Raw genomic sequence first — 21954 nt, 5'->3', positions numbered from 1 at the left:
ATGCTATCAAAGCTGTTACCCATGGCAAAATTTTTGTCTGTCTCATAAAAGATCAGTGTCTCAAAGAATTCCTATTAGACTCCCACCTTGGGGGCAGAGTGCAGATGAGTGTCTTTCTTGATGTAGGCAACACCCATGAGTGTTTATGAATACCCTGGGGCTCAAGTGCAGTCACTCACTGCTGAGGCATGGGAAGGTAGTGCAAGTATCCCCACCACATCTGTCTTCGGGTTTTCCAGTGTAAAAGGGCTCAGTGAGTGCACTCAGAGTTGAAAACTTGGTCCTTCAGGTTTGGCTGACACCACTGAGCAAGTGGCGTAAGCCACAACAGGCTTACTGAATTGCAGGGATCTAAGTCAGGCTGAAGGTGCCAAAGGAGCTGCTAGGTGATGTCCCACAGGCTGCTCAGGAGGGCATGTCTCTCTTATGCTGGATGGGTGCCCCTACACCTCCTGTTCCCCATGAATGCCTCCTGCTCCACAAGCAGAGTGAATGCCTCCAGCAAAGCACAGTGCCAGCATGACTGATTTGCAGGAAATCAGTGGTTTTGCTTTCAACACACCTTACCCCAGCAGAAGGACAAGCAAGCAGTGAGAATGATCCGATAGCAATGTCCCCAAGGCATATGGCCCTTTTGCTCAGCTGCCTTGTGCTGGGCTGTGAAGTGCCTCCCTTTGCACAGCCCTACAGCTGCAGCAGGAAGTCTGCAGCAGGAGGAAATCCATTGCTTTCCCTAGAACAGTGCCCCATACATGTTGTCACACTTTGGTTTTTTCCTCTCACAGGATGTAGGCTTTGGAGGGTGTGCATGCTGCATTTCTCATTTCAAAATTCTGAAGGAATTCTCTTCTATAGGACTGGTTATGCTCTGGTCACAGATTTGTGATGCTTCCTCCCAGGCACATGAGCAGTGCTGGGGAGAGCAGCCATAGGAGCAGGATTCCCAGAGAAACATTCTCCCTTGATTACTGTTCAGCAGGGCAGGGACTCCATGCCTTACATGGCACTGACACACTGCAGCACAGGGGGTCAGAAAAATCCCCCTATCTGGAAAACAGTTGATCCAGCTTCTACCAGGGAAACCTTTCAAAGGTAACTGAAATGAAAAAAGAGCCATTCTTCATTATTAGTAATACTAGCAACAGCAGTAGCAACAGCAGATTGCATTCATCAGTCTCTTCACTGAAAAGCTTTTAGCATCATCTGCCTTAGTTTTTAAATTAACAGCATCTGGGAAATTAGAGTTTATTGATTTCCCTGGGTTTCATCCCATTCCTTGGATTCAGCAGGGGCATACCATCACTCTGTGACTGCAGCTGATTCGTAGAGCAAGGTAGGTGATTCCCCACCTCTGCAGATGCTCATGGGCTTCCTCAGAGGCCACATGCAGAGCTCCAGAGCCCTGCCCAAGCTGATAGAGACCAAAAATGTGCCTCTAGGAAAAAGGTGTAAAGATTGTCCTCTCCAAGTGCCTAGAATGAGAAGGACCAGACAAAAGATCTTTCTCTGATTACTGCTGATCTTAAATAAGGACGATATTTTCTGGCAAATTCTTTATCCTGAGAAAATGATGAATTCTTTGTTTTTCCTAGTAGCAGTCTATAGAGAAAGATTACTCCTGGACCTAATCTAGGAGTTTCCAGTAATTTTGGAGATTGCTCTTTCCTCTATTCCCAGCTGGCTGCTGTCCTGCTCTGAAATCCCAAACATTTTCACAGGATTAAAATAAATATTCTCAGCCCCATCTCCTCACAAACCTCTGTGGCACCCTCATGGCAGGGAGAAGTGCACAGCTGATGGAAGGGACAGGACAGCCTGAGTGCTGCCTGTAGTTACTACACTAGTTAATGCTCCTAGTAGTTAATAGTACTGCTACCTGTAGAATTAGCCCCTGCATCTTATCTGAGATCGTATGCCACCTCACCTTTGGCACTCTGAGGCTCAGTCTGGCCTTTTGCCTCATCCAGTGTTGCCCCAGCCTCTTAAATTCACGCCTAGTTTCCCCTCCTTTTCCTGTTTTTGTGCACATTTTCTCATTGCTTCCTGTCACACTTCAGTGCTCCCTGAACTTCAGTGCTTGAGAACAAAACTCTTGACAAATGTCACTGGCAGTTACTACCATGACAATTAGACAGCTGAGGTTAATCATCAACTTTTGCTTGCATGCCATAAGCACCTAAAAGATGAGCAGTAGCACTTTAAGGGACAAAATGTTAAAAGCAAAGACTTTTCAGTGTCAGTGGCACCTCCCAGTCCTATGACCACCTCAGGGGTGGCTCAAAGCCTGGTCCTGACCACAGCACCCATGGAGGTTCTCCAGTGGAATTATAGAGTAAGGAGATCCAGGAGCACCAGATACAGCCCTGTGTTATTTGTGTTGTCTTTCACTTTCAGTTTATGATATCACACACTACTCAGTTTACTGCTCGGTTGAGTGATGGTCACTCTGTGTGGCAGCTGGTGACTCAGGGGCAGCACCCTGTCTGTGGCAGTGCCATGGTGAGCCAAGACTACACCCACGGGCTCAGAGATCAAACTGACATGGGGGGATGGTGGGAGGAAAACCTTGCTGGGTAGAAGCTAGGACATTCACTGAGCACCTACTTCTTAGCCTCTGATTCATCTTGAAAGCAGTGCTGGTGGACCCCACAATGCTCACACAGCCACTTGCCCAGCCAGATGCCACCCCCTCATCCTCACCCTTGTAACAAATGGGGTGAAGTAGTTCCAGACAAGAAAAGCCTGACTCATGTCACTAAATACAGCCAACAGGACAAGTTTCTTCCTTGTCTGCTTGACTCCCATCCAGTAGAAGAGCTCTTGAACCAGGTGGCCAGAAGCAGTGATTAGGTTTAAGGTATTACTGAAAGATTTGCCTGATGAAACTGGCAGAAACTACTCCAGGATCCCTTAAATTATGCATTACTCATGCATCTATGAAGTCATGCCCCTTTCCTGTTTATCTTTTTTATCATTTTTTATATATTGTCTGATACTGTGTCAGGTCTAGTGTTTTATTAGACTTCCAGGTCAAGGGTTGTGAATTTATTTGTCATTTTCTTGTGCAATAAAATAACGTCTTCCAGCTTGACAGCAAAAAATTTTTGTTTTCAGTGAGAATTTCAATATGCTTTGCAACATATGTAGTTCTCCAGATGTCTGAATGCCTATAGAGTCAATATAGGCTTCCAGCATTTATAATGAACAGATTATGTGTTTTTCTCCCAGCATGTCCAAAGTTCCATCTTCATGGCCTCTGACTCCATTATTTCATGTCCTTCTCATATGTGAACTCTTAAACCTAATACTTAAACATTAGCCTGGCTGAGACAGTATTTTTGGTTTATGTTTTATTCTGCATAGCTCTGGAAAACAGGGCTGGAAAGAGTTTTGAGAGGTCATGAGAGAGAAAAAAAGAGAGAGAGAGAGTCAATTCCAGCCAAATGTCTCTTAAATTACAATCAAATGATAAGTGACTGCAAGCTCACAGCATTCTGCGTTCTGGGACAAGGATATCTGCAGAACGAAACAGGTCAAAGACACTGGCTGATAAGGGTACAGGCTTGGGTTTGTGGCCACAAGCAGGAAAGGGTGTCTTTAGCTTCTCAGGTATGTGAGGTCTTTGGTGGATCTTCCCTGTTTCAGACACCAGAGTCAGAAGGAAGTCCCTGCCACTGGCAGTGAATTGATGGTCATCATGGGACTGCACAGGGAAAAAATGATGCAAATACATTGAGTAAGAAGGTTGAAATGCAAGTAATAAGTGTGTTTGCCTTAATATTTTCACAAGCTTTTAAATACTGAAAGTTGAAGGAATGCTCAGTTGTTTGAAGCTGGTGTACCCATAGCCACTGCAGGAGGGTACAGTTACACATAACAAGATATGAGCACAGCTGCAGTTGTTATGTGACTTAGTATTGCCTGCCTGGTGCAAATAACGCCAAAGTAGTCACCACATTGCCAATCTTCATCTCACTGCTTGGAGAAAAGGAATGAGTGGCAATCCACAATCAAATAATGCATTTCAAGAACCACTGCAGCACTGATCTGATCTGAGAGTGCCAGTCTAGTAACACACCTGGTCAAAGAGCAGGGAAATAGTTCGTGCCGTGATGATATAAATTATGTATAGCTTCAGCTGCCCTGTGCTCACTCTATCCCCTAGCATGCAGCTGCTAATTTCCTGCCTTCATGCCTCGTGCTAAATTACTATCAAATCATTTAGTTTGCAAAAGAGATCTACGGGTCATCTGCTCCTATACTTCACCCAAAGCAGAGCCAAGCTTGCATTGATGCTGAGAGCTCTTGGAATTTCTAGGATCTCTGGTGATGGAGGTCCCCTCTGCTTCCAATTTACTATTGTTTACTATCCTGATTATTGTAAGCTTTTTTCTAATACACAGCAGTTGCAACTTCTGGGTGGAAAGACTGGTTGTATCTTCTCTATAACACCCCATTAAGGGTGGGTTTGCTCCAAGCTGCACAAAGCCAGATGCTCTTGCAGTCTTTCCTCATATCATATGCTCCAGTTCCTAGTTGCTCTCCATTGGTTTTGCTCCCATATGTCAATGAGATTATTGTACTTAAGAGCCCCCCAAAACATTTTCCCAGCTGTAGTTCCTAACCCTCCATTGTTTTCAAACTTGTAAGACCAAGAATGATTAATCTATTTATTTAAAGGAAATAAAAGAAAAAGTCATATGAGGGCACAATCCCTGGGCTGTCTCTGCATTTAGCATTAGACAGATGGCTCACATTCCACCTGAGTCTCTGGAGGCAGATGCAGCCCAGCTCTAAATGGGGAGCTGCTCAGCTGTGGCCATGTCAAATGCTGACCATATGTCACAGTGGCTAGGGTTAAGGGGAAGAGGGGAAAATACAGCTTTACAATCCTGCTCATGTGTCCTGAAAATCAGCACGAGTCTCTTGTACTGTCTCTGTTTGCTCTAGATCTTAGAAAGACGAGTAAATTTTCTGTCATCAGCTGTCAGGCAAATAAGTTCCCTCAAAGGATGAAAGTCATAATACATAACATCTCCTAATGGCTCGTTCTGGAGTAAAATCAGCTTCACATGGAACCACAGAAGCAGAGAAGTGTCACTGGCCACTTATAAAGCAGTAAACTTCATTTGGAGGATGCAAGAAGTAGCCCATATGGAGGAAAGTACAGGAGGATGGGAGAGATGGCAGCAGTCACACACAGCCTAGAGTAATGGAAAAACTTAGACTGGTGTCTGTCTTTTAAAGGAAAATGTTTCTCACTGTTAGCTGTATGGAGAGCCTCAGCTCTGTACTCACTGCTCTGCTGAAGAATTAGTCCTCTGACCTCATCTAAGTTAAATGCTGGAACCTCACCCAGCCATTCCAATAGTGTCACTCAAGATGCATCCTAGGGTTCCATTTCTAAAAACGCTACCCAGCAAACATAATAATACAATCAGTACATAAAAATAATGCAAAAATCATCATCACATCAATATTGATGAGCTCCATATCGATTTACTACTTGACTAATACACCAAAAAAAGTAATTGTTTTCAAAGGTCACAACTGTAGGCAGCAATGTCTATGAAGTATACCCAGGTGTCTGGACAAAGGTATTAGAAGAAAGTACATTCGGAATATCCCACAGACTGACATGATTATCTTTGACAGACAATCTTTGTGGTGCTTATCAAGGCTCAGAGTCCATTAATGTGTTTCAGTTTGGGCACTCAAACTCATGTACTGTCTTACTTGACAATAAGAAAACTTAAAATTGAGCTGGACAAACATTTAAAAATGAAAAGCAATGGGTTTAAACACGCTGTTTCATACTTCTGTCACAAGTAATGGCCAGCAGTTGTACCACAAAACAACCATCATATCACAGCTGTCCCGGTGGTGGTCCAAAAATAATTGTACCATGGCTAGGCATGACTCAAGAAAAAAGAAATACTTTTGTAGCTGGGAAGAGCCAAAGGGCACCACATCCATCTGCTTGCCTTATGGCAGGCTCAGTTTGCTTTTAGTGAGGGGCACAGTTTGGGATTCCAGCTCCTGTGGCTTTGCCCCCCGGCAGGGAGTGGAGGGCTCTGAGCCAGCCGGGTGCTGTGCTCCTCGCTCGGGCAGTCACTGCGTGTCACTGCGTGTCACCGTGTGTCACTGTGTGTCACCGAGTGTCACTGCGTGTCACCGTGTCACCGTGTGTCATCACGTGTCACCGTGTCACTGTGTGTCACTGTGTCACCGCATGTCACTGTGTCACCGAGTGTCACCACGTGTCACTGCATGTCACCGCATGTCACTGCATGTCACCGAGTGTCACCACGTGTCACTGCGTGTCACCGCATGTCACCGAGTGTCATGGTGTGTCACCATGTGTCACTGAGTGTCACCGTGTGTCACCACGTGTCACGGTGTCACCATGTGTCACCATGTGTCACCACATGTCACTGTGTGTCACCATGTGTCACCACGTGTCACCGCGTGTCACCGCGTGTCACTGTGTTACCGTGTGTCACCGCGTGTCACCATGTGTCACCACACGTCACCATGTCTCACTGCGCGTCACCATGTCTCACTGTGTGTCACTGCGTGTCACCGCGTGTCACTGTGTTACTGTGTGTCCCGCGTGTCACCATGTGTCACCACGCGTCACCATGTCTCACTGTGTGTCACCATGTCTCACTGTGTGTCACCGCGTGTCACAGTGTCATCGCATGTCACCACGTGTCACCACGTGTCACCGCCTCTCTCTGACTACATGGGAGCAGGACTCGAGGAGAAGCCGCTTCCCAGAGGGTACAAATGACACGCTCAGCCGCCCGGAGAAGGCAATGCACACCCAGCCGTGCTGCTCTGGAGGCAGCCGCGCTCCTTCCCAAAGGCTGCCCCCTCTCCTTCCCTGTGGAGGGGAGCCCTGCATTGCAGGAAGGGAGGGGCATGGCAAACCTGGGAAGGAACAGTCTAAAAGCAAGGGAACAAATAGCTGCTGAAACTGGAATTTGTGCCTTGGTGGGAGGTTGAGAATAAATCTGCCGTACTTAGCCTGTCTTTCAGCTATTGCAGAGCAGGACATCACATCTAACAAGGAACTCAGCAGGTAGCACATAGGAACAATATGGCCCGAGGGGGCCGCCACTCTCCCCTCTCTGTTGCTTATTTTAAGTATCCTTACATAAGTATGCTCATTATTTATGCAAGACTGGAATCCCAGATTCTTCATTTTAACAATAGCCAAAAGAACAAAATTCTTGCTGACTGTTTAGCACCTTCAGAGAACAAAGTAAGGAGGAAAGTGGAAACTGCCATTCAGCTGACATGGAAAGACGCAGTGGCACTGCAGGTACATTGGCTTCACAGGATTTCCAGCTTCTGTTACTGCTGGAGGGCCCCAATCCTTCTCACCCTGCTTCCCTCCCACACCTGACAGAATCAATTCCTAGCTATTATGGAGATACCTATCTGCTGCTTCAGCTAATGAGAACAAAACTGATAGGAAAGCTTCATGTAAAAACTCAGCCAAAAATGGGAATACATGAGCTATGTTTTGTCAGAAGTAGCACAATGATGACATAAAGTAACTGGGAGTTTTGCTAACTGTGAACAAAGGGGAAAAGTAGAAGGGATCTGAGAATGCCCTATAGTAAAAAAATGAGGAGAGCATCTCATGAATAGACAAAAATTGACCTATCTACACACTGAAAAAAGGCCTATACTGAATTACCTACTGAAAGAGGTGAGGTGATGTTTATTTCCAAACCCACCATAATACCCACAGATCACACTGCACCTGAATGAGTGTGGTAGACTCCATATGATCAGCTTTTTAAATCTTTTTATCTGAGGCCAATTTTTATGGGCCCAGTCCTTTAAGGATGACTTTACAGAACAACTGGAGCTACTACCAAAAAAGGGGTTTCAATGCATACATGTGTCCAAACAAACTGGATGCTTTTGCAGATCTGTCCCCACCTGTGCATAACTGATTTCCAAAAGCTGACATAAATGTAATGTAGAAGATAGTCCAGGTACTCAGGCCAGTTTGCAGTCTAAACAAGAGAAGTGGCAGAGCAGTTAGGATTTTTAATATTTTTAAAGGAATATTAGTTGTTGATGTTGTTAACACTCTGAGCACATTTCTTAATTACAAGATGTGCACTACAGTCCCTTCCCTCAGTCTGTTTGCGTGGGTGCTCTGGGATCCTTTACTTTCAGCACTGGAGTCTGTCCTTACAGATTAAAACAAAGGAGCAGAGTGTGAAACACTGTAAATCAGGAAGCATATGGGAATAAACTCAAGGAGTGAAAGACAAAGTAGGAGGAAAACTATATTCATAAAGACAGTAGGTCTAGGCAAATGTTACACTGGGTATAAAAGACTATATATTACCCTATAAATACTTTACATAACTATGTATTCTGTACTCAGAACTTTTAATACTCTGTGGAGATTACATACATGTGGTCCTAAGCACAGCACTCACTCAACATATGAAATACCCCTGCTAAAACAATTGCAAAAGATCTAGGGAAAAAAGCCAAATAAAACTATCATATCCTTTTGTATGGGAGACAGCCATTCACACATTTTAATATTCTTTTAAGTTACTGGAAGAAAATCAAGACAACAAGAAGTTAAAGACAGTAACAGACCTTGATATTTGGTTCATTTCATGGGGGATTTATGAGAGACATATTTTATAATGTGTTTACTAAGATTGCTTTCCCTAAAGTGGACTAAGCTTCTATACTTTGACCCTGACCTCTAAAGTCATAATCAACCAAATAATATCCATAAATTGCATTTTTCTTAAGACAAAACAAGGCACTGTCCTGTCTCAAATTTTATCTTCTAAATGATGGAAATTCCTAATTCCTAAGCTAATGTTTGCACCTGTTGAAATTATACCAAGAAAATAATTCAGAGAATATCGCATAAGAAAGGTGTACATTTGTATGGTACAAGCTCCACTATTGCTCTAAAATGACTGAATGTTTGCCATTAAGGTAAACTAACCAGAAGATGCAGAAGAGGATAAGTGAGAATATAGTGGTGAAATTAGAGGCTTGTGAGATAGCACTGAAAAAGGGCAGTAATTAATTTCTAGCCCTATTAATTTGTTGCTGAAATATGACTTCCTACTGTGAAACAGAATCAGGTCACAACTGAGAAAGGAAGTAAAACTATCCTAATAATAAAACAATTTCGTTTAATTTTCGTTTAATCCTCCTATATTCATACCTTCTTTCTGAAGGTGGTAAAGTATGCATATTCTTGTCAATTCAGCTACTGACTGAGTTAAAAGTGTGGGGTTTTAAAACATTGTCATTGTCTTATGCATGTATGATTGAATTGTATGAAAAGCAAAGGATCACAGTAGGACCTAGAGGAAATAGAAGGTGGTATCTTATGTGTCTGTTGAGTTCCTAACTTTTGTCCAGCTCCAGACAAACCTTGAACTATAAATTACTTCTCTAGGCAATAGTAGTGCAGACTCAGGCTGCCTCCTTATTTTGGTGAGTGTGTTGTGGGTTGCTGAGGGATGAGGAAGAAAAATGAACAGCTCTTGAACAAGGACCAGCTTCTTCAATCTTGAGAGACAGGGATGGTGATGAGGAGTGCGGATGGTGGCTATTCCCACCAAAGGAACATTCTTTTGCTTCTGCTTGTAGAAAAGTCTGTCTGTGTAGGCACCTTTCTTTTCCTAACCAAATCTAGTAATATCAGGCAGTAAATGATGTGTCAAGACTAGGTGTGGAGATAAATTTACAGTTCCTCCAAGCTGAATTTGCAGAGCCATCCATGCTCTCAGTCCAGCTGAGTATTTGACATGGAAGCTGCAAAAAAAAAAAAAAGAGCACAGCAACAGGCTCTTGTTATAAGGGAATCCACATCATCTCAATTAGTGTGGTTTGGTGATCTAACTTTTGTACAATTTGAAATACCAAAACTAGCAGATAAGTTCCCATTAAATGTCAGCAGAGATGTTTGAAGTAGTTAGCTGCATATCTCCTTGTTTGTTGAGATAACTAAGCATATTTTAACATAAAAAATATTTGTCAGCTAGGTTAAATACATAACTCTTAAAATACTACCAAGAATTGTATATGCAAATTAAGAGATAGTTTTTGCCTATATATATGTATAATTTGTCTTAAGTGCACAGTGTGCACTAATAAATGGGATCCTGCAAACTCACACTGGAGACGCTGAGTGCACTATTGAGTGCTGTAATGTTTGAATGTTCAGAAGGGCAGAAGTAGGTTTGACCACCTCACTGGAAATACTGTTTTGTGTATTAGGAAGGAAAGTCTGTGTGTTATATGCCCCTTCTAGACAAGCAATAAACTGTGGATAAATTGTGCTGGATTTGTAATAATGGCTTCACTACTGTCATATGCAAGAATAGTGGCTGAAGGCAGCAGACATTTCATTATCAGATTAAAAATCTATACTCTGCATCTATGGAAGAAGCAATCTATTAGGGCCCACTAATACATTAATATCACAAACGATAATTTCTCAGACTTCATTACATCTGTTGAAAGAATTTAGTGTATATGGCTGAAATTCAGCATGATGTTGTAAATAATTCACATTGGCAAAGACCAAAGCACAGGCCTTGATCACATAATTAATTTATTTATCTGCACAGAGAACAACTGCCAAATCTTTGTTCATTGGTGTGGTGTTTATTCCTGTGATTAGTCCTGCTGGTTACTGCCACCTTTTCTCAGCCTGGAGCATGCCCACCCCATAAAAATTGTCCACAGAGGAGTGGACAAGGGTGTAAACTGCTAATAATTGCTTCATAATCATAGGCTTGTATTACTTTGCTTTCTCTGGTGGCCCATTTTCTTTTAAAAACAATAACATTTTAGAAAGATACCATGCCTGAAGACACATGTGATTATTAATAGAGCAATGATCTAAGCTATATTACTTCTGTAAAAATATCAATAAAAAGGAATTTTAAAACATATTAACTACCACATGGTACTCCAGTTTCCTATCTGCCTTTAATTCCACATACATATTTGGATACTGTTCTGTGTGAAGGATGATGAGTGACATGTTCTGTTCCAGGAGAACCAGTGCTCTGGGTAGTCCCATCCTTGCTGTCTCTGGGCCAAGAGCAACTAACAAAAATAACAAACTTTTCAAGATCACATACCAGAGCTGGGAATGAGGGGAAGACCCTCTCCCCCTGCCCTCTTCTACAGTGCTGCACCGATGAAAGTTGCCAAGGGCCAGGCTCTACTGAGACTTGCTGCTTCCCTGGACATGTCCAGCTGAAGTCGTGGCTGCCCTTCCCATCACCTGTGGCTCCATTCTGTCACCTGTACTGGGGTGGGCTGTCACAAAATCCTGCAGAAACAGCAGTGGTCTTGGCTACTGAGCAAGGCAATGATCAGGGCAGAAAGGCCTTAACCAAGCAGTAAAGCTTTTTTCTCTCAGCATTTGGAAACGTGCTCCATTTGGAAATTTCATTTGTTTGTGTGTGTGTGTGCACACTATAAACAAAAGGTTCTCACATTCATTCAGGCCAGTTTTGCATCGAGCTGAATCCTGACCAACAGCAAAGCTGTCTCCTCTCCCTGCTGACTCTAAAGAGAAGCAGCAGTGACTCACTGGTCTTCACATGGAGATTTCACACGTTTGCCTTAGCATATATGCCAGTTCCACTACACACAGCCTGTTTGGCTTACAGCACTGCTGACTAGAAGGACATACAGCACCTCCACATCCCTGCTGTGCAAGATAAGCACATGGTACTGATATGAAATGTAATTGATTTCACTGGCACAGCCTGTCCTGCAGCTCACAGGCAACAGTCTCAAATAATTTAAAGGGATCAGATCTGCTATCAAATTGCAACTATTAATATGTGATATTGCTTTTTCAAACACTCCAGTGAACTATTTGCAATGGCTTCCTTTCTTTCTTTGTAACTTCAGCCTCCTTCTTTCTTTCTCCTTCCATTTATATCCTTCAAATATACTTATCTGAGCACTCCTGAAGGATGACATGTAGGAAAAAAAGCTATACCAAGACATAATTACACTGGCACAGCTAACAGAAAAGACCTAGATGTTTCAAATGTCAGTAGATCTGAAGATGTGTGGGCAGGATTTACAACACTGGTATGTTGCCACTGGTAACTGACTGCATTTTTAACCTTCCCACTGCTGGCTAGCAGTGTGAAAAAGGATAAGTCTAGGAATTTAGCACTAAAAATAAACAAGCTCATTACAACTATCTAAAATGTATTGTTTTGAAGCCGAGACAAACAAGAGGAAGGATTGTATAAAGGTTAGAGAGGAGCTCTTTCTTCCTGATAGGCAGCCTACACACCACCTAACCCTTCCAGTTTGCTGGCATGCAGCTGCTTCCTCTGCTGGATCAGCGCTGAGGACCAGTTTTGGTCACTCCATATAGATGGGAAAGGAAAGAGTGAAGCTTTTGCTGGCAGTATTTCAAAGGCACAACCATCTCAGGCAAAAGGTCCTTGATAAAGTTCCACTGTCAAAAAGCTGGCAGAAATCTCCTGCTGAGAGTGTGCAATTTGGAGACACCAAGCATTCTGACAGACTATTAGACCGTAGAGTGGAGTCAGACATATAACCTGAAGCAGGGAGTAGCTGCTGACAGGGATGTTACACCCACGGCTTGAGTTTGATGAGTGAGGACCAAGGAGAAGACCAAACTTCTTGGGCACATAATTGTGGTAAAATTAGGGTGCTTATCTAGATGGAGGAGAATAAATTTAGGGCAGGATTCAGTGAAAAATTAGAATATGTGAAAGGAGACAGTGAGAAGAGAAAGCCTTGAGATGTGACTGCACTTCATAAGTTGTGCAAAGAGGGGGATACTCCCATTCCTTCTGAGAAGCGCTCACTGCAACAGAGTCCTGGCTAGGAGGCCCCATACAAGCTAACATCATAAACTAGAGAGAGTTGCATGGGACTAAAACTATGTTATTACCCTTAATTAGACACTCAAATGAAAAATAGCCTTATATCTAGAAAACTCACTGAAATGAAGGCAACCACACCTGCTCAGCACCTTGGCATTTCACAGGGACTTCGCTTCAGCAAGGAGGGAAATTTCACTGGAAGGTGTGAGCATTCAACTGCTCCATACTGTTAATCCTAAATGTGCATTTAGAAGTCTTGTAGGCAACTAAATTATAAGCTGTGTGAAATCATTCCTGGTCTCAAAACACTGTTTGCTGGTTTTTTATGATCTTGGAGAGAGCAAGCTGTAGATGTCACAGCACCGCCTTTGCTGAAAACAAACTCTGCGCCTATCACAAATCCCAGCTGAGTGATATAGAAAAGACAGTGGCTTACTCGTGCTGCAGTGCATGTGATTAAACAGCTCTTCCATTTAAAGACCTTTAGGAGAATGCCAGTCTGTTTCTAGTTTTAACCTTTAAAATGCAGCAAGGACTTCAAGAGCGACTTTGGCATTTCTCAGTGTAACCCACACCTCCCACACGCAGCAGGGATGACTTTCCAAGCAAAGCACCAGGGAAACAGACATATATGAATATGTGCAGTCTATGGACCCCTGTAAAAGGATGCATGTCTCCCAGAATTTCACCTGGATTCCTCTTGGCATCATTCTAACTCCTCATGCTGAGAAGTGGTATCATTTTTAGCCTCATTAATTTTCAGGGCTTCCCCTTCCCCCCTCCACTTAATGCTGGCAAGTCAGCTACCACGAGTAAAGCAGGCAGCAGATTTTTTTTCGTGTCGCTCAGAGTGGTAATTAAAGTTGCTAAAAAAATAATTTAAAAAAATAAAGAAACGTGAAGTTCTCCCCAGGAGCAATGTTCTCTGCATGATCCAAGCATCAGCTGCTTTTGTAGTTGCAAGCTATGGAGATGAGATTGTCTGGGATCCATCTGTCCTGCCCCAACATGTCAGAATCATGGGGTATAGCTCAGCTGCTAGGAGATTTCCTATTCCTAAGTCATTCTGGAACAATACAGTGGGAGCAAAATCATTGATGCTTTCACCAACTCAATTTCTTGTTTGGTTTGCTACTGCTAGGGAATAGGAATTTTATATAAAACTCATCTTTTATTGCATTCTTTTGAAAGTCATTTTATTATGCCTTCTATGATAACTTTCCATGGGACCTTTACACCTTTGGAGTAAAATAAGGACAAGATTTCTTGAAGAGGTAGGCATCAGGCTCCCCATCAGCAAAAGCCTTCATACAGGTTGTAATATCCTTAATGTGGTAATTAATTTCTTTAAGTAATGGATTTCCATATGAGCCGTTTGCCCCATTCTTTGGATGCAAAGCCATCACTGGGCTGGGACCATAAGGTTATGGCTGGTCTGCATTCCAGCCTAGCACTAGTAGGGCTCCAGCATTTTGTGTTAGTGCTCTGTATGGATGAAACTTTGTGACTGAAGTGATGGGAAAGCTGAATTGAAATGTTAAAATAAAAAAGTCTCTGCTGCCCTGGGGAGTGCCCTGAGTCTGCCCCTGGGGCCCACCCTGTGATACTGCCAGCAATGCACACCTCAGGATGACACTGTGAGCGACCTGCCAACAGGTCCCCCTGCACAAGAGCCCAGAATGGTGTGAGCAAACCTGCTGTGAGCCTGGAGGGTGCTCAGCGTGCTGAAGATGGTTTCCACTTTGGCAGTGTGGATGCTCGGGGCCATGTACACTTTTCTGTCTGAGGATGTCATTCTGCAATGGCCTCTTTTCCCCCACTACTTGTTCTCACATTAAACATCAAGAAAAATATGCAGTGCAAGAAATGGACTTTTTTATTCACACTGCACAGGGAGTCAGTGGCATTTCTCAGAGGCAGTGTCCAGTTTAGGTGGAAGGATGAAAAATATCCTTCTGTTGGCTCAATTTTCTTGCACAGACCACATGACACAGAGCAGGAGAGGTGAACTGAGGTGCATGAAAAATTAATCCAGTGAATTATTTTTCTGATTATCATGTAGCTCCACATTCTCTACATTATCTTACATCTAAATCTAGCTGAGTAGAAGGCTTTAAAGATGAATTCCAAAACTTCAGGCAATGGTTGAAAAAGTAAAAAATAAAACATAAAGTAATATCTATGAAAATTTGTAAAATACATTAGGTAAGATTTGCACCGAGAGTCTGAATTTCACACTTGAGGTCTATAGAACAGATTTCAGTGAGTTCATTTGACTTATTTTGAAGACCTGAATGTTACTGCAGTAGTTTCACACCACTAGAAGATACCAGGAATAACTAAATTGCTCATGGCAGATATTATAGGACACACAAATGCATTCCTCTTCTTGGTTTGCTGTTTGTTGGGGGGAGTTGTTTTGATTTTGGGGGATTTTCTTTCCATTTTCAAACATATCTCTAAGTGTAGTAAGTGTACTCAATATTTGACTGTAACATGCAAACAAAGAGCACTGCAAATGTCTATTCATGGAATCTTCAATGTCTAAAAATCACATGAGATTTTTTCCAGCCCAAATTTCAAGCCCATGTCCACACGCCAAGGATAAAATGATGAGAATTACAATAGTGGGGAAAATTTTCTTCATCACTGAGAACCCTTTGGTCAATATAATGATGAAACTCTTTTCAAGACAATGTTTTGATGGGACACATGGTGAATATTTGGGGACTATTCAAATGCTGGAAATGTTTTTAAATTGGAGTAAATCCACTCACTCAGTTCCAAAGCATTGCTGAAAGGAAAATCTGTGTTAGGCAAAAAACAAATCTAGAGCTATCAGAAAACCTGAGGTCACAGGAATTGTAAATTAAAAAACACCAAACATATTTACTCATAGCACTATGCCCTTCTTTGCATATTATGCCCTGAAACTAAGGCTATAGGCCTATATATTTGATTCTGCTTAGCCATTAGCATCCACTTACTGTGAGGGAGCAGTGGTTGCAGAACCTCCCAGTTGCCAATTCCCATAATTGCATGAATCTTGTCGTGTCTGACAGTTTTCATAAAGCCCAAGCTCCATGAGACTGAAAAATCTCCTGAGAACTCCAGTTTTTGATTACAAGGAGAAAAAGCAATGTTGTAATCCTCATGATTGTAGGAACAGGAGAAAAAATTATCTTTGCTCTGCTCCCAAATGCTAAAAGCTCATTAACCCAGAGGCAAATTAAGCATCTCTGAGAACCCACTATGTTTAATTTTTTTTTTCTTTCTAAGCAGGAAGAAGAGGAAGTCAGAGAGGGTTCTGACTTTTATAAAACACGGTAAAAGCAATACTGAAATTCAGGTCATTAAGTTCAGCTGAAAACAGAGAGAAAAATAGACTCCTCTCATTAAGACACAGAATTTTGAAAGAGGAGTATGATAAAGTGCAGAGTGTTTTTTTTTTTAATCACCATATCACAGGGACACTAGCAAATGAAACTGCCAGACAGCATACAAATAATGAATAAATGTTGTCTGCAACTCTTTTTTTCTGAATTAAAAAAAAGCCCATTTTTTAAGAATTTGATTGCCTTGCCTGTTTGAATTGAAAATGCACAAATGCTGGTGCATCAGAGGATCTCATAGAGGGGCAAGCCTGACAAAGATTGCTTTGCATAGTCATCCTACTATGTATCAACAAACAAGCAAGAGCTGCATGTTTTATTTCTTCACACCCATTTTAGTATGAGCCCAGTGGAACATTGCATTGAACACTGTATCGTGTGCTCACTGTGTTTCATATGATGCTTGGAGTAGTGCAGAGTTCCTTATTAATAAAATTCTGCTGTGCAGCAGATGTATGTGGCAGCCATATATGATCACAATACACAATAGGAACTGCTCATTTCTACACTGTTTCTAGGGAAGTAAAGGGTTACTAGGGGAAGTGGTGTTTTATCACACATTCAACATTGCACAAAAATAGCCTAGAAGACTAAAATGCTTACATGGAAGTCTCCACATTTCTGTAATTAATACCACAATGATCTATTTTGGATATGGTTAGCATATGCTTTCTGTCCAATATATGTATAGTTAATGATATCTAGGGAAATGCAGGAAAGGGAGAGAAAATCTTCTGAGAAATACTGAGAAAGGAAGAATTTGCTTCAGTGCTGGAGGGCAGAGCTTCTCACCACATCACCTCGGCGCCTCGGCTGGGGGTGGGGAGGCAGCAACACCAGACACCATAAACCTCATAGGGCTGGCAGACTGTGCCTGCACAGAGTGTGAGATCAAAATCCATATGTTTCTCTTTCTAATGACCCTTTTTCATGACCAGGTTTTGGGCTGTACTTTCTTTTCTAGTTAATTTGTGGCTGATGAAAGTTTCTAGACTGACAGCTGAAGAGACTGATTTTATTAACAACACCCAACAACCAGTCCAGACACAGTCCTGAGTGTTACAATCAATTCCAAGCCTTCATGTTTCACATCATCAATTGCATTGCTGCGAAAGAGGTGTCAGATGTGACCACCTTAGTACTGCCTATGCAAAGCATAGACCAGCCACAATTTTCTTTGAATGCATGAAAAGAACTGAACAAGAAGCAAAGCAGGGGATGATAGACTCCAGTCAGTAATCCCTAAATTTGACCTGGAAGGTTTTCTTCACAGTTGATTTTGTAATTTGTTCAGTCCTTGATGGCAGAAACAGAACTATAACAGTAGTAGTGGCTTAGTGCCTTATCTCCTGAAAACAGATCTGAGCTTCACCACCTCATGTTGCAGTTGGTGGTACCCTTTGACCATCACTGATCACTTTGGATGTGCAGCTCTGAAGTCATAGGCCTCATTACTGTCAATTACTCATTGCATTTTTGCTGAACTATGCTGGATTACAGCATGCACTTTCACTGACATACGCAGAGCTGTGTATACCTCGTGCTTTGCCTCCCTCAGAAATACCTTGCTGTTTTTTTCCCACAGATAAATCCACACTAAGCAAGCACTTGCTTCTACTCATCTGCACGTCGTGCAGCTTATGCTGTGCACTTCTGCACCAAGACATGTCACATCCCATGCTACCTGATTAAGATCAGTAGCTGGGAGCTGATTAATTGACTTTACAGAAACTCAGCTTGTAAATTTCCCATCTTTCCCATTATACATGGCGAATAAAATCAGAGCTCAAACAAGCACAAGAAATGGCTCATTTCCTTCCTGAACTCATCACCTTAAATTACTGTGAAGGTCCTTATAAGACACCAGGACTTCCCAAATCTTCCCATGGACTGCATCAAAAAATCTCAAGCCTGAACCGAGATTCTTATCAAACACTCAATTCTGCAAGTTTTCCACTGCTGGGGGCTGGGGACTGTGCCCACAAGCATGTGGCACCCCTTTGGTTCCCACTTTTTCCAGAAGCACAAACATCCACCAAATTTCCAAGGAGAGGACCCCCACTGCTCTCAATGGTGTAAAACCAAGGCCAGCTTATGGTTGCAGTCAGATGCTTCTAGGAAGCAGTGACAGGATGAAACCCCAAATCTATGTGAACCCACCAAGTCAGCAGCCTCAGCAAAACTCAAGCTTCCCCAAAGAGACTAATTTTGCTTTATAGGAACTGACTGAAACTGATGCAGCCTCAAATCCATAAGATAAAACTAAGGCACTGCAGAAGCACGCTCACCACCCTCCTACAGGTTATCTGACAGCATTTTTGTTTCCCAGAATGATCATTACTCACTCCACTCTGATGAAATTCATGACTGCTAAAGTCAACTCCTACTGATCTCCCTGGATCACAGGTTTTACCCGCAGTCGTTTGAAGAAAAATAACCAAAAGCTGTCCAAGGCCTTAAAGAATTGCTGTAAACCAGCAATGTAGTGTAGCTATTTGCATGCCACATTTATTATGACCCTTATGAATAAGTTAGCACAACGTTTTTGTCCCCAAATGGTCCATTTTGAATTTTTAAGACTGTAGCTTTTTAAACTTTGAAACCAGTCCTTAGGATCAAGGAGACTGTTAAAAGATGTTGTTCAAAACATGAGCAACATAGTAACAAAATTATTTTTATTTCCACGGGACACCAACCACTAAATGCTTTACGAAACTAAAGCTTACGTTCAATCTTGGACTTAAAATTCAAGTTACAGCTTCCTTTAAATACGATATCAAAATAACAAGCCTTAGTTATTAAACTAACTAACTTATTAGGGGTTCATACAACCGAGGCTGAACGTCTGCAACAGCACAGAATGGTTCATAAAAGAGCTATGCTATGGGTGGGGCAAAACAATAAATGCAGCCCGATTTTTTTGCTTTTATCAATCTCTACATAAAATAAATACTTAAAGGGATATACTCACATGGTGAGAAATTATAAGACATGCAATTTTTTAATGAAATCTGTCTAAAATCTAGCTTCAAGAATCGCAAGTTTATATAGTGGTGAGCACACATACTGGAAAAAAATTAGAATGGTGACTGATGTTTGACGCATCTCCAAAGGTTTTATAGCATCCTGTGTCTCAGTACCGGCTCTTATGCTTCTTATCCATTGATACAGTTCTCCAAATAGAGGACATAAATACCATCCAGGTTTTAAAACATTTTATTTGCATATTAAAAAAATTGTGCATTCCAATAATTAAAATCATTTGAACAAAAAAAAAAATGGCACTCGATTAACTGCATTTTACAGCTCGCAGGACCTTGATACAGCTTTGCATTTATTCATGTGTTACTCTAGTTTACTGTAGTCCCACCCAAGTTCTTCTTTCATCAACATGCAAGCTCTTTCATGCCACCAGGACCAAAGCCAGACAGGCAGAGGGAAAGGCAGCGCCTTCATTCAGTGTCAGTAGTTCTCTCTATTCTTTTGATGTGAAAGGGGCAGTACAGTCATTTTAAACTTTATCCAACCTCTTTGCATCTTACAAAGTTAAACAGCTAAAAGAAGTAAAATAAGAAGGCAATGCTTGTGGAATGTACAGTGCATAATTTGGAAGGGCAGATTTCATTACGATTCACCCGCTTGCTTCTCCTGTTCAATTGCTAAAAAGGTGGAAAAAAACAGAAAAGGAGAAAAGCAAAATGAAAATCGAGAACCTGAAATGCATTCACATGACAATTGCTATAAATTGCTAAAATAAATGTATATTTTTAGCTACAGATCAAAGCAGGGTGTAAATAATCGTAAATCAAGCGCTGCTAGGCAGTGGGTTCAGGCTCTGGCTGTCTAGCACAGACACAGCCGCGTATCCTCCCTCCACCCTGCACCGCCGCACCCCCGGCTCCCGCCTGCCGCCCCTCTTTGTCTCCTCCCGCCTCCCTCCCTTCACCCTTTCCTCCCTCCCTCCTTCCCTGCCTGACTCCCTCCCTCCGCGCCTGCTCTTCCCCGCCGCCTGCCCTCACTCACTTTCTTTTGAAGGCAGCGGGTTTTTCTCTTGCGTCTCTGTCTTCTTCAATTTGGACTTGTCAAATTTCTCGATCTCAGCCATGTCTGGTTTGTCGGACATGTTGGCAGGTGACTCTGCGCACGGAGGGGAAGAGCCCGTTACCCCCGGCTGGGGCTGCCCGGCCCCCCCGCGCCCCTGCGGGGCCGCGCCCAGCGCGGGCACCCGCGGGAGCCGCGCGCTCCACCTCGCTGCAAGTGAAGCGCTTCACCCCCGATATATTTAAAAATAATGCTAATTTTTGTAAGTGTCTGTATAATCCAGCATCCCAGGCGTTGCGGTTCGCCGCCAGCCTCCGGGGGCAGCTCCCACTATCTGCGCGCTCCGGAGTACAATAGGGGGGACGCACACGGCGCTGACCGCGTTTTTAATTCGTTAAGGGAAAAGTAATTTAAAAATATAGCCCTGAGACGGCAACAAAGCCGCCTTGCGCCTCGCACGCCGCCGCCCTGCAGCAGCGCGCCCGCAGACAATACCCGACATGGACAATAGCCCCCTCCCTTCCTCCTCGCCTCCCTCCCACCCCCCCGGACAAAAGCCCCCGAGCCCAGCCCTGCCCTGCCCTGCCCTGCCCGCGGTCCCCCCCCGGCAGGGGTGTCGGGTTCATGCCGCCTGTGCTAAGGGACCGGGGGGTGCCTGGGGGTGCGGCAGGACCCACCGGTGTCGCCGCGCGGTGATGCTCAGTCCCGCCGCTCGCTGCTGCCGCCGCTCCGCACGCCAGTATAAAGGGCGCTCGCTGGCGGGGCGGTTTTATCCCCCTGCCTATGCAAATGACGGTGATGTCACCACTAACCATTTTGCCGCTTTCCGCGTTTTTCTCTCTATCTCTTCTTCTTTCCCCCCTTGCTTCCTTCCCCTCCCTTCATCGCCCAACCCTCCTCCTCCCCGCGCACACGCGTACACGCACACAAAGCTACACACACACACACAGACACACACACACACACACACACGGAGACACAAGCACAGCTTTCAGCTCGGGTCGTAGCCGAGCATCGCCCCAGCCTCCTCGATCCCGGCCCCGGCCGACGGAAGGCAGCCCCAGGACGGGCCGGGGGGCGGCCACTGCCCCTGGCTCCCGGGTCCCCGTCCCGGGAGCTGCCGCGTGTCCAGGCCAGGCCGGGCCGGGCCGGGCCGGGGGCTGAGACCGGGACAGAGGCAGGGAGTGGGGCCAGGGCAGGGGCAGCTCCCGGCCGGCTCCCGCGGCGGCCAAGGGCTGTGTTGGCTGGAGCGGGGCGGTGGTTGTGCTCCATATCCCTGCATGACGCTTTCCTGGTTGTGCAATATCAGCTCGCTGATAACGTTACTCAAATGTCGGCATTTAGAAGGAAAACCCGAAACCCTCGTCCTCTCAGAGCTCCGGGAGCTGCCGCCGGCGCGCCCCCCTACCCCTCCCCAATCCCCCGCTGCCTTTGCATCCCGATGCAGGGACAGCAAAATCCCATCGCTGTTGTCGCTGCAACCCTGCTGCAGTGGAAGAAGGGAACCACCCCACAACGCCCCCAGGCCTGGCTTTGGTGCCGGGCCAGCAGACAATGGCTCTGGCGAGATGCCGCCGGGCCCTGCCTCCCAACCCCGCTCCCGAGCAGCGGGGCGGCCC

General features: G+C 44.0%; 2 protein-coding genes across 2 annotated transcripts in view; one reads left to right on the top strand and one right to left on the bottom strand.

The window, feature by feature from the left end:
- The window catches only part of LOC148224930 (uncharacterized), an 84443-nt gene that overhangs the window by 26059 nt on the left and 36430 nt on the right, over positions 1 to 21954 (top strand). The gene's annotated exons all lie outside the window — the stretch shown is intronic.
- On the bottom strand, positions 19495 to 21152 carry TMSB4X (thymosin beta 4 X-linked). The gene is made up of 3 exons (XM_014875866.2): positions 21013 to 21152; positions 20318 to 20431; positions 19495 to 19953 (listed from the first exon to the last, which is right to left on the bottom strand). The coding sequence occupies exons 2-3, from the start codon at positions 20415 to 20417 to the stop codon at positions 19919 to 19921; spliced, it is 135 nt and encodes a 44-aa protein (XP_014731352.1). The 5' UTR covers positions 20418 to 20431; positions 21013 to 21152; the 3' UTR covers positions 19495 to 19918.

The sequence above is a fragment of the Sturnus vulgaris genome, chromosome 2, assembly GCF_052056855.1.
Source record: "Sturnus vulgaris isolate bStuVul1 chromosome 2, bStuVul1.hap1, whole genome shotgun sequence".
Lineage (NCBI taxonomy): Eukaryota > Metazoa > Chordata > Aves > Passeriformes > Sturnidae > Sturnus > Sturnus vulgaris.
The sequence above is the reverse complement of the archived record's forward strand: the minus strand, read 5'-3'. Positions and strand labels throughout refer to the sequence as shown.

What these genes read in the sequence shown, in the direction of transcription:
- TMSB4X (XM_014875866.2), bottom strand. Translation starts at nt 20,417, where the DNA reads ATGTCCGACAAACCAGACATGGCTGAGATCGAGAAATTTGACAAGTCC. An exon ending in CCCGCTGCCTTCAAAAGAAA is followed by an intron (nt 19,954 to 20,317) that starts GTGAGTGAGGGC and finishes CCACCTTTTTAG; the next exon opens with CAATTGAACAGGAGAAGCAA.